At 40.8% G+C, this 12979-nt stretch overlaps 1 protein-coding gene across 6 annotated transcripts in view; it reads left to right on the plus strand.

The window, feature by feature from the left end:
* The first annotated feature begins 428 nt into the window (after nucleotides 1-428).
* Nucleotides 429-12979, plus strand: part of LOC123512712 (metal-response element-binding transcription factor 2-like) — a 16687-nt gene continuing 4136 nt past the window's right edge. Inside the window, exons 1-8 of one of the 6 annotated variants that reach the window (XM_045269260.1) lie at nucleotides 429-559; nucleotides 1704-1770; nucleotides 7705-7875; nucleotides 9481-9726; nucleotides 10177-10362; nucleotides 10941-11113; nucleotides 11566-11761; nucleotides 12443-12510. In XM_045269260.1, coding sequence (XP_045125195.1) covers nucleotides 1747-1770; nucleotides 7705-7875; nucleotides 9481-9726; nucleotides 10177-10362; nucleotides 10941-11113; nucleotides 11566-11761; nucleotides 12443-12510 — 1064 coding nt within the window. In that variant the 5' untranslated portion in view covers nucleotides 429-559; nucleotides 1704-1746. The remainder of the gene's footprint in view (nucleotides 560-1703; nucleotides 1771-7704; nucleotides 7876-9480; nucleotides 9727-10176; nucleotides 10363-10940; nucleotides 11114-11565; nucleotides 11762-12442; nucleotides 12511-12979) is intronic. The other 5 variants (XM_045269264.1, XM_045269262.1, XM_045269265.1 and 2 more) reach the window with 5 other exon arrangements.

Here is a 12979-nt window from a genome sequence, read left to right on the forward strand (position 1 = left end):
CAACTTGTAATGATATAATGCTTTAAATATCAAGAAAAGAAAAAAAAAAGTTAGCGAGAGCACCATGCAAGGCTGGAAGGAGGCCGAATGCTTCTCTCAGTGAAATACGCGAATAACAAGATTTATCTCTCTCGTCGCTGTTATCAATACCTCTTACCTAAATACTAGGGCCAAAGTAATCCAATTATACCTGCTGAATCAAGATATGGAAATGTAGCAATTTAAACACGGAGAAAAAAGATGAAAACAGTTAGTCGAGGCAGCAGTGACAATAAGAGGCCGAATACTCGCCCTTATGAAATACGCGTATAATACTATTTCTCCCCCTTGTCGCAGCCCTGGCTGACCATGAATTAAACTCAGGGACTTCTGCACGAGCTACACCTGCTGAATCAAGGTGTACATGTGTAGGAGTTTGAAAGTGGCGGGAGGGGCGGCCGTTAGCAGGACATTCAAGTCAGTGGAGGTAACATGGCTGCCGCGGGGCGCTGGGCTGGCGTACGATCCCAGCTTTGAAGACTGAAAGCGCGTCGGCCCGGGTTAAATACACACTTTCAAGGTGACATACTGATAGCATACACCTTCACCTATAGCCTGATACCATGTGTCAGGGTGTAGGGTGTGTATTTCATGAGATATTTAGGGTTTTGCAACAGTGAACGTTAGAAGGGAAGGCAAAATTTGTTGACACTCCGTTTTTTTTTGCTTTCTTTTTTTGTTTTTTGTTTTTATTCGGTGTTTTGGTGTTTGAGGGTTTTGTGATGGTGTGTGTTTGTTTGTGGTGTTTGTAGGGTGAGGTCAGGCTTGTATGTTTGTATGTGTGCGTGTGTGTGTGTTTGTTATTAGTGAAATGTTTGGTTTGAATTATTATCTTTGTGTGTGTGTGTGTGTGTGTGTGTGTGTGTGCAGGGTTAACCTCAGTGATCTTGTTATTGTTTAGTATTTTCTCTGGTCTGTAAGATTATTAGATTGTTTACACACACACACACACATATACTTTCCCATATCAGTGTTGTTAACTAACCTAATATATTACTGCATAAGTTAGGAATATATTTAAAGTTACTATTATTACAATCATCATATTACCATTACCACCACCACCACTTGTACCCACTACCACCACCACCACCACCACCACCACCACCACTTCTACCCACTACCATCACCACCACCACCACTTTACCCACTACCATCACCACCACCACCATCACCACCACCACCACTTCTACCCACTACCATCACCACCACCATCGCCACCACTACTTACCGCTACTACTATTAAAGAATTACTACAAACCTAACATGATTTCTTGTAATTTTATTTACATTGCATTTAAAACCACCACCACCACTGCCACAATCGCCAACATTACTACTGCTATTACCACAACTACTACAAACAATACCACTCACTTCAAATGATTAATGATAAAAAAAGAAACACACTTAAGATATATTTCCCACCACAACAACAACAACAACAACAACAACAACAACAACATTCACTACCAATATCACAACAATTACTAGCATTACCACTTCACAATCAAAAACAAAACAAAACACACAAACACACATTAGATGCATTTAAAACCACCACCACCAACACTACTACTACTACTACTACTACTACTACTACTACTGCTGCTGCTGCTGCTGCTGCTGCTACCACCATCACTAACCTAACCTAACCATTTCAGAACAGCCCTGGGAACCGGCGAGCGACTTAACAAGGCCGAAACAATGATGACCAGCATGAGGAAGAGGGTAAGCTGGTTTCTCCTCTCCACCGGTGAGATCAGGGCTTGCATGTGTGGTTATCCAGCCCCCCAGCCCCTTAGCCCCATTTCCAGGAGCCCCCATAGCTCATCCAGTCCTATCTAGACCCATTCCAGCCCTAGTCCAGTCCATCTATTCCCTTCCCAGTTCTATTCAGCACTTTTTCAGCTCTTTTCAAGCTCATACAATCATATTCAGTTCCTTTTCAAGCTCATGGAGTCCCTTTCTAGTTCCATGCACCTCCTTTCTATCTTTTTCCAATCCATTCAGTCTTTTCTAGCCCTTTCTACATCATCCAGTCATATTTAGCTTTTTTTCAGCTTATCTAGTCCCATTCAACATTTTTCCAGTTCATCTAGTCCTCTTTCACCTCATCCAGTTCTTTCCTAGTCATCTCTCCTTCATCTAGTCATATTCAGTCCTTTTCCAACTTCATTCAGTCCTGTTCAGCTCCTTTCCAGTTTATCTAGTCCTTTTTAGTCCCTTTTTAATGTCATCCATTCCTATTCAACCCTTTTCCTGTTCATCTAGTCCCATTCAGTCCCTTTTCAACTCTGTTCAGCTCCTTTCCAATATATTACCTGTTCCATCTTGTCTGCCACCTCATCCACTTCTTTTCCAGTCCCCCTCCATCATATTTAGTTAATTCCAGCTCAATACCCCCTTCTGCCTTTTTAGTCCCATTGTGTCTCTTTCCAGTCATTATAGCCCCATTCCAGTTTATTGTTACTATTTATTTATTTATTGATTTATCTTTATTGTTATTTTTTTCCCATATTCAGACCTCTCTCACCCTATTCAGTCAATTTCTCTCTTTTTTTTTTTTCCCACCTCATTCACCCACTTTTGCAATTTTTCCACTCATTTCAAATACTTTTAGATTTTAATTCAGCCATTTCAATCACTAGATATTTTCCCACCTCATTTCAGTAATTTTCCAAAGTTTTCCCACCTTGTTCCGTCATTTTCCACATTTCTTCACCTCCTTCAGTCACATTTCAGATTTTTACCTCTCATTTCAATCTCTCTAGTCTTTTTCCACTCATTCTAACCACTCTTTAGATCTTGTCACTCATCCTGTTCTTGTCCTTGTTTTTTCACTTCATTCGGTCATTTTTCCCTATCTTTTCCACTCATTTCAATCACCGTAAACTTTTTTTCAGTCATCCTAATCACTTTTCAGGTCTTTTCACTCATCCTGTTCCTTTCCTTATTTTTTCACCTCATTCAGTAATTTTCCGTATCTTTTCCACACATTTCAATCACTTCAGAACTTTTTCGGCCATCCTAATCACTTTTTCAGACTTTTCTAATCCATCCAGACCTTTTTTTCCAGTCCTTTTTCTCAGCTCATCCAGCCCCATTTAACCTATTTCCAGTTCATCTAGCCCTCTTTTCTCATCAAGTTCTTTTCTAGCCCTCTCTACCTCATATAGTCATATTCGGTCCTTTTCCAGCTTCACTGAGTCCTGTTTAGCCTCTTTCCAGTTTATCCAGTCCCTTTTTATAGATCTCCATCCCTACCAGTCCTTTTCTGGTGTCCTTTGGTGGTCTAAGGGCATGGAAGGGTTTACATAGGGTCTGTCTTGTCCCCTGAGTAATGTAAGGGTCGTGGTAGGGTTTATGTAGTAGGTCTTGTCTTGTTTGTCTGTGTGTTTGGTTGGTTAGGTTAGGTTAGGTTAGTGGTTCGTTTTGAAGTGGTAAGGTTAGGTGTTGGTTTAGTGTGTTGTGTTGTTTGTTAATACTATGTTTTTTTTTTTTTTTTTTTTTTTTTTTAATGGTGTTCTATTTTATTTTTTGGTTAAGTTTTTCCATCATGTCAGTTTGTTTTACATTAAAGATTAGCAGTTTTTTTTTTTCAATATTCATTTCTTTTTCTTTGTTTTTATTTATTTACTTTTTTTTTTTTTTTTTTTTTTATAGTTTTCTCATCAGATTTTATTTTCCATATGAACCAATTTATATTTTTCAGTATTGCTTCTAGATTCAGATCAGTTTTTTATTTTTTTATTTATTTTTTTATTTTATTTTATTTTATTATTATTTTTTTATTATTATTATTATTTTTTTTTTTCATCAGATTAATTTTTTCAGTTCTCCAGAAGCTGTTTGTTATGTCATTTAGTTATGCTTGAAACTAGAGACTCGGTTTATTGATGTGTAATTATTTAGTTTATAGTTCCGTGCGAGGTACTTAATATTTAGTTGAATCATAGAGACAGTCAGAAAATGTTAGTTAGAGACGGTTAGGTATTTATGTTGCCACTTACAGCTATAAATTCCTCACTGTTAGATTTATATTTGTTATTGTTATATTAGTGAGTGTGGAATGCTGGGGTGAGATCAGGGAAGAAGTAAATAAATAGAAAAATACAGCAGACTTGTCATTAATTTATTTGGAGAAAAATTGTCACCATAGGAGATAAGACTGATTAGTTCATTCAGGAAATTTGTCACCGCAGGGATTAATACAACACAGGAAAAATATCAGGGGAAAAATTGATTAATAAAAATAAAATTAAAATAAAAAATATATAGCAGACTATTTTATCAATTCATTCAGGAAAATTGCCAATGAAATCCCAACACTGAGTTTCCTTGTACATACGTCAAATAACTGGCATGTTCTCATTGGCACTCATGGCAGTACACCAATACACAATACTATACGCTACAGAACTACTTCACTTCCTTCTGTACAACCAGCCACTTGCAAGACATATTAGGATTACACTTGATACACCTCAGGATTGCTGGGTAACAGGGATGGATACAGTTGACCATCACCTTATTTCATCCTTCTGCGAGTCAAACGTTGGATATCTCTTGGATGAGGCAAGGATTAACCACTACGTCAAGTTAGGTTAGGTCGAACAGGCAGATAGATTCCCCAGTTTTGCTTTATCTCTTTTTTCTGTGAGTCAAACAGGATATCTCTTGTATGAGGCAAGTATTAACCATAACATCGAAGGTTAGGTCAGGCAGGCAGGCAGTCAGACAGGTTCCCCAGTTTTATGGTTGAGTTTGTTTGTGTAGGGCATGAGTACAGCTTGTTAGTGTTAGTGCAAGCAAGGTGAGGTGCTGCCGTGTGTGTGTGTAGAGTAGTGGTGGTTGCATGCTGGTGGTGGTGGTGGTGGTGCTGGTGCTGGTGCTGGTGGTGGTGGTGTAATGGTGGAGGCAAATTTGTCTTGCATTTTTTCTTATATGTATTGTTTTTTCTTGTTTTATAGTTAGATTTGTTTATTGTTTTTTTGTTATTAAAGATGCATTTCATTGGCACTGTGCTTTAGTTTGACTTGGACTTGTGATGATAGAGTAATGTCACTGAAGTGTTGCATTGAGGGCCAGACAGCAACATCCTGACAGTTCCCCTCACCTGAGAGTTGTGACCTAGACTCTCAGTGTTGGTGAGTGAGGAGTGAAGTGCTGTGTTGCCTGGTGACTCAGCCTGCAGTCTTTGTGCTTGTCAGTGTTAACGTTCCTCTGGCTGTCGCCGCCGCCACTGCTGTATTGTGCCGTCAGTGTCCCACAGTGTCACCAGCAGGCAGGCAGACAAAGACAAAGCACAGTGCCTAGAATGCCATTAATAATCTTATACACATGGAATGTCTCCTTTTTAATGAATTCCTTATTAGTATTCTTTGCATAATTATGTATTTGCTCAATATATTTCTTTTTATTATTTGTTGTACCATTTTTACCATGAAATATCAGTTCCCAGTGTATTTATAGAAGAATAGTCTTTGATGCAGTATTAATTTACTATATGCATGTTCAGTGAACATCACCCCTGACTGATCTTCTCATCCTGAATTGTTTAATTTAATTTCTCTTCTTGTTTGTTTTGTTTTTATCATTTCAGTTGTAACTGGAGTTGCCCAATCTATGTCTTCTTCTTACTTAGGCAAGTGGATCATGGTTTATCATTTTGCCCTTTAGCTTAGCTTTCCAACCTGAGTAGACCAAGTAGACGATCTTTTGTGCCGCTCACAACTCGATTGCGCTGGTCAGGCAAGGAGTCAGTCACTCAGCGACTCTGGTGGGGGCGCGAGTCTTGGTGCGGCAGCCAGACCTGCACTACCACTGGTCCATCACTGCAGCACTCACCACAAGACTGTGTGTGTGTGTGTGTGTGTGTGTGTGTGTGTGTGTGTGTGTGTGTGTGCACGCTCGTGCGTGTGTGCATGTTAGATGTGCCACCTAAGATTCACGTCCTCACCAGAATTTGCTTGGGAGTCATTCCTTTGAGGCTTGCCTGGCTTAACATGCAGTACTGGTGGCCCTTCCCTGTGAGGCTTGGTCCTGGTGCCCTGAATAGTAGTGGGCGGGACAATAGACAGTATGGTGACTGGGCAGGACAGCAGTAGTGTTTGGAAGGAAGGACTGTGGCAGTGTAACAAATAGTCTTAATTAACAGTCTGGAATCTTGTCACACTCGTCTTCACTGTGCTTAGTGTCTTTCCTCAGTCTTGAGTGAGTGAGTGCTAAGGTAGCCAGTAGATACTGTAAGAAAAGGTGAATTTAACCATAATCTTTAGTGCTGATTTTAATGCTTCTAATGCTTCAGTAAATAGTGCTTTTTACTTGCCTCTCACACTACCCTGCTTCAAGTTACCATTACTACTACTTACACTACTACTATTACTATTACTACTACTAGTATTACTACTGTTACTTGGGTTAGACAGACAGGAGACCTGCAGGTTACAGTATGTTAAAGCATGTAGGTTTAGCTAACAACATTGAGAAGTGTTTTAGATCAAGTTCTCAATATTTTACTGCATACTATACTTTTGCATTCCTCCTGTTGTTGTATTAGGTTAATGTGGTTCATGTCCAAGTGACAAGGGTCACTCAGCTTCATGTAACACAGTAGCTCCTCAGGTCCCAGCACACCTAATCTTGAGTTTAAATCCTGGAATACACTTCAGATTTCTCCAGGACATCTGCCTATTCTTAGTGACTGGGAAGGGAGAGAGAAGGTTATTTAGCTTGATATAAATGACACTAGCTTTCTTAAGTAGGAATGCCAAAAACAAGGAGATTAATAGTAAAAGACAGGCAAGAAGGGTGAAGTATCAGATAAAACTCAAAACAAGGACATTAAAAATATAAAACGGGCTAAGATTGTGAAATATCAGGTTAAACAAACAAGAAAATTTATAGTAAAACAGAGGCAAGTAGGATGAAGTATTGTCTATAATAGAAGCAAGAAAACTAAAACTAAAACACAGGCATGTAGTGGATTATTAAGGGCATATAGAACAAAGTAGCTTAAGACCAGAAACATTTGCTCAGACTGCTTCAAGAGGCTGTGAAAGATCGTCTACTGTGTGTCTGTCTGGTGTGCCAAGAGTAGGTCACTGATAGAGAGAACAAGACAGTGTTTGAGTGCATAGACCAGTGCTGTAGATTAGTGTGGCAAGGAAAGCACTGAGTAATATGCTTAGATGAGTATTGTAGACTGACATAGTAAAAAAAAGTGATAAAAGACATTAATTTATGCATTTACAAGTATGGTGTGTTTTGTATGATGCTGAGGTGAATATTATCTCTGAGTATTAATTACTTTATTATGTATTTGAGAGCACTAGAATAGGACAGGAATTCAAGTGCTCATCAGTTAAGTGTATGTGACTTGCCTCAGTCCTATTAGAATACTGTGTGTGTGTGTGTGTGTGTGTGTGTGTGTGAGAGAGAGAGAGAAAGAGTGTGTGTATGTGTGTGTGAGTGAGAGATATTTGACATATAACATTGCCTTTAAGTTTAGGTATGTTTGCGTGTGTGTGTGTGTGTGTGTGTGTGTGTGTGTGTGTGTGTGTGTGTGTGTGTGTGTGAGAGAGTGAGTGAGTGAGTGTGACGTTTTAGTCGTAATAATGCCACCAGGTCAAGGACATCTAACTGACTACTTGTGTTTTGCAGTGTTTTCTACTGAGCACTGTTGGCCTCCCTCAGGATGGGGACAGCGAAGGGGACAGTGGCTTTGTGACACCAGACAGCACCACCAAGGAGAAGGTGTCCCGTTTTGTAGAGGGAGAGGACGTGCTTTCTCATGGCAAAGATGGACTCTTCTATCTTGGGGTTATAGTAGTGGTGAGTTGCTAACCTAACCCGGGTGTGCTGCAAGCCTTGCTGTTGATGTACATAGCCACCTGTGCTATGCCTAAGTTCATGTCTCTCTCCACCAGAAGCTCGTGGGGCTAAAGTGTGTGTGTGTATTTACCTAGTTGTATTGTACAGGGTTTGAGCGGGGCTCATAGTGTCCTGTCTTCATATCTCCATTTATCTAATTTTTGTGCGTGTGTGTATGTCAGATGCTTTGTTTGGGCTCTGTTGTATGGGATTGCTAGCCTAGTGTATAGATAAAGCTCTGCTACTATTTCTTTTCATGAGGGGTTGTCATGGCTAATTGTGTGTGTGTGTGTGTGTGTGTGTGTGTGTGTGTGTGTGTGTGCTATCTCAAGAAATTGCTAGCTGGGTGTGTAGACAGAGTTACTGAGGCTAAACAAAGGTATAGATTGTTTTTTGGGGGGTTGTAGTTCTGTGGGAATGGTTATTAAGTTGTGTGGAGTTGTACATATTAATGGCGTAAGTATAGATTTAGGTGTTCGGGTCGTCATGTGCCTTGTAGGCTTAACTTCCATCAGGGTGTTATCTGTTGTGCTGTGGGAGTGTGTGGTGTGGTTTACTTACTTACTTGTTACTTGGGGTGTTTGTTCAAGGCTCCGCTCCACTGCGAGGCAGCGCTCAGCAGAGCCTCCCTCAAAAGCAACTAGCATCTATAATTGTCTTTGATTTCCATGCCGTTAAAATCATAAACTTCCTTGAACAAATATGTTTTCAATTTCTTTTTGAAGATATCGATCCTGGCACAACCTTTGATATCACTCAGCAGTTTATTGTAAATCCTTGGTGCGCATCTTGCAAATGCTCGACATCCCATGTCAAGGTTATATCTTGGCTCATGTAGTCTGTATGGGTCTGCATCGTGTCTCAGCTCCATCGTAGTGTCATGGTGGAATGTTTCCAGTAAGTTCCTCAAGTACTCAGGTTTTCCAGACTGTAATGCCTGATGAGTCATAACACTAATCTTGTACTCAATTCGTGCTTTAATTGGCAGCCAATGCAGATCTATCAATACAGGTGTTATCCTCTCACGAGGAGAGATGCCTGTAATCAGTCTGGCAGGTCTGTTCATGACAAGCTGTAAGTCTTTTAAGAGATATTTAGGCAGTCCATAATACAGAGAATTGCAGTAATCCAATTTGCTTATCACATGATTATGAACCAGCATCTTCGTAGTTTTCTCATCCAAGTATTTTCTGACAAAACCTATATTTTTCAGATGGTATCTTGTCGTCTTAACCACCTGCCGTATTTGATCTTTCATAGATAAATGACAATCCAATAATACTTCCAGATCCTTCACTGTATCACGAACACCCAAACTGTTGCCATCAATACATAATGTGGACATATCAATCCTCTTTAAGTCCTTATTCTTACCCACTATCAAGCATTCAGTCTTGTTTTGATTAAGTTTCAACTGCTTGTATTCCATCCATCTACCAACATCATCCATAAGTTTTATCTTTCCTTCAACATTATCTACATTGTTCAAGGTCATGTGAACACTGAACAGACACACACATGTAGGGATGCCCAGCCAACACACCAATGATGGCTCTGTTTTTGTAGGTGGACAGTGAGAATGAGAGGTGTTTGGTGCAGTTTGAAGACAGCACGGCTCACTGGTCCCTGTACAAAGACCTAACCAAGCTGAAGCTGCCCGAGTCGGATGACCTGTGTGTTATCTGCAAGTCTTCCAAAAGCTGGGAAACCAACGAGATTGTACTATGTCACATCTGTGAGCAAGGCTACCACCAGGACTGTCTCCAGGTGAGCAGCCTCCCAGATGACACAGCTACAGGTGCAATGAGACAGGTAAAGTGGATGCTGGAATACACTGTCACAGCATTTTAATCATATGTCACTTTGGGAAGGAGAAACAGAGAGAGAGAGAGAGGCAGTGATTTTGTAAGAGAGGAGTACAGTGTGTGTGTTGCCAGGAGTGTAGTGAGGTGAGAGCACAGCCTGAGTGTTGAAGCATGTGAGGTAGAGTGTGTTCTGGTTAACAAACAGTAGAGTGTTGGGAGCACTGCCACCAAGGATGGACTAGGAACTGTGGTGTGTACAGCCCGAATGATGATGAAGCAGGTTTGTGAGAGACTGAATGATGAAGGAACAGTGATGTGGTGAGGCTGGTGTTGTGGTGTTGTGTTGATGGTGCCTCTCAGTGAAGTGGTGTGTGGCAAGTGTTTAGTGAGTGATGAAGGAGCAGTGATGTGGTGAGGCTGGTGTAGCAGTGGTGTTGATGGTGCCTGTGTGTTTCAGCCGAGGATAGGCCAGGAGTTCTGTGAGCCGGACAGCCAGTGGGAGTGTCCTCAGTGTGCTGGACACTCCGCCATGGAGAAAGAAGAACGCAAAAAGTCACGGGAGAATTCTCCAAGGAAACAACGGCCGCGTCCTCAGCCACAGAACCAGACGGAAGAGAACAACAAGCTAGTCCTGCCTTACGAGGTGTGTGCTTATGTTGTGTTGCAGTGTTTCTGTGTGCTACTGGGTGTAACCTCATAAGAACATAAGGAAAACTGCTACAAGGCATCAGTCTTTTGTATAGAACATGGTCACTTATTTCACCCATTATTCCTTTCTGTAAATATGTCTAATCTTTTAAAGCTCCAGAATGGTTCACTACGGTACTAATATTCTTTTTCATAAGAAACGTAATGGAAGGTGCAGGTATCTATCAGACCCACATGTGGCAGTTCCTGTACAAAAAGCCCACATGGTATAAAAAATGAAAAAAAATGTATATTTCCTCCTGTCGTTCCCTTCTGACTCAACAAGATTACTGAAGCTTCTATTCACTACCAGTCAAAGGACACATCTTCCCATCATTTTGAACCTTCACTTAAAAACTTCACAAGTCATCTCCTTCCATAAAATGTCTTGTCTTAAAAATTCCCTATTGACTCACCATTAACAACTAGTTATCTGAGTCTCTTCCATTCATCACCATCATGACAGCACATCCTGCCACCTTTTCAACTCTCACTTCACCACACTTTATTGGTAACAGTAGCACTTTCCTTCAGATCAACACCTTAACCTGGGACCAAGGGCACAAGAGCAACAGGCAACAGACGTACTGCTACTGTGGTGGGCCTGGCGAGTGGTACAACCGCATGCTGCAGTGCCAGAGGTGTAAGCAGTGGTTTCATGAGGCCTGTGTGGATTGCCTGCACCACCCACTCCTCTACGGTGACCGGTAAGGCTGCGCTGGTGCTGGCTTGGCAAATGCTGTGGTGTTAGGGTGTTATTGTGTTTTAGGTGAGTACATTTTATAACAGAGGCTTCACGAAAAAGATAAGTTTCAAGTCACTTTAAGTTTTATTTGTGTGTGTGTGTGTGTGTTGGTGACTTCCATATTATTAGAAAATATTTGGATTTGTGCTTGTGAAGTTGTGAATGTTCCATCTCAACTTTTTCACTGCTACATGCTAGAAAGATGAGATTAGAGAATAGATTTTGCAATGCTTAGTCAGTTAATATTTGGAGGTGGCTGCTGAATAAGAAATAATGTGTAAGTGATTAATAATTGCAGAAAATACACCAGAAAGCAAAGGAACAATTAAAAGATGTTTGTGTTTGTGTTCTTGTTGATGTTTGTGTTCTTGTTGATGTCTGATGGCATCACTCAGAATCTGTCCTCTGCCGCAGGTTTTATGTGTTTGTGTGTGCGCTTTGCAACGAGGGAACGGAATTCCTGCACCGACTGGATGTGAAGTGGGTGGATGTGGTGCATCTGTCCATCTTTAACCTGACACTGCAGGACTCCAAGACTTACTTTGAGTATGAGGACACCATCACCCAGTGGATCAATGACAACTGGGACCAGATGCAGGCGCCGCTCGGGGTGAGTGGGGCTGAGAGATGTTGCGTGGCCAGGCTGGACCGCACCAGGTGTTGGGAGGCTGTGAGCTGCATCTAGGGGGTGGTGTGGTGGTCCTAGGCTGTAAGTTGGTGTTAGAAGGCTGACCAAGAGTTTCAGTACAGCAGACTAAAATAATCCTGTACTTTATTAGGATTTATAGGGAGACTGACTGATTGTAAAGGGTTTGGTGATGGTTTTAAGCTGTAAGTTCATGATAGGAAGCTAGGCAAGAGTTAGTTTTAGTACAGTGGGTTAAAATAACCCTGTTTTACATTTTTAGAATGATTTACAAGAGAAGCTCCATTACAAGATAGGACAAGCCTGTCTTCAGAAGCCTGTGTTGGTCATAGATGGTTAGTCGCTGTTAGAAAGCTTAGTATAGCAATGTAAAATAACCCTATACTTTATTTTCACAAGGACTAACAAAGGTTTTCAAACAGTAGTAGCATTTTTGAGGTCCTAACTACACCACTATGCCAATTAACAGAGAAAGACTTGGGCAGTGTTGTGTGGGGTGATAAAGGGCGTGTCTTGGCTCATCATTGTGTAGGAGAGACAAGTGTGGGCAGGCATACAGGTGTGAAGGGAGAGATGTAGTTAAGGTGTAGTAGGAGGACGAGACACACCAATGCAGGAAGGTAAACAGTCGTCCTCACATTTCAGCTGCAAAAAGTAGGAGTCAGTGAACGGAAACATGAGGTGCTGAGAGTCCTGGAGGGGAACAGACCAAGGTAAGTCTTTGCAACCCTTACTTACTCATTGCATCTCCTTTGTACTACACATTTGACTCACCCATTGTGCTTCATAATGCCAGGAATCCATTACAGGGTTACAAAATGATTATAATCCATGTTCCTTGGTTAGGTGATACTGGGAATTCATTGTAAGACTGTAATGAGATTGTGTTTTATCTTCCTTGATGTAATGCTGGGAATTTATTGCAAGACTAAGATGGTTTTATGCTCTCTAATGGTACTGTTATGTTGCCAAAATTATGAATAAGATAGTAAAGAAAGATGGGCCATCTACTGATAATAGTGCTAGTAAAATAATTATTGTTGTCTCATTGTGATAGTAGAGAAAACTACAGTATGTATTTCATGAACATAGATAAAATAATGAAGAGTTTATGGTCAGTATAGAATTAGTTGTGGAGTGAGTTTAGGAATTCATTTACATCTACAATCACAAGAAACAAGT

Source organism: Portunus trituberculatus, chromosome 34 (genome assembly GCF_017591435.1).
Source record: "Portunus trituberculatus isolate SZX2019 chromosome 34, ASM1759143v1, whole genome shotgun sequence".
Classification (NCBI taxonomy): domain Eukaryota; kingdom Metazoa; phylum Arthropoda; class Malacostraca; order Decapoda; family Portunidae; genus Portunus; species Portunus trituberculatus.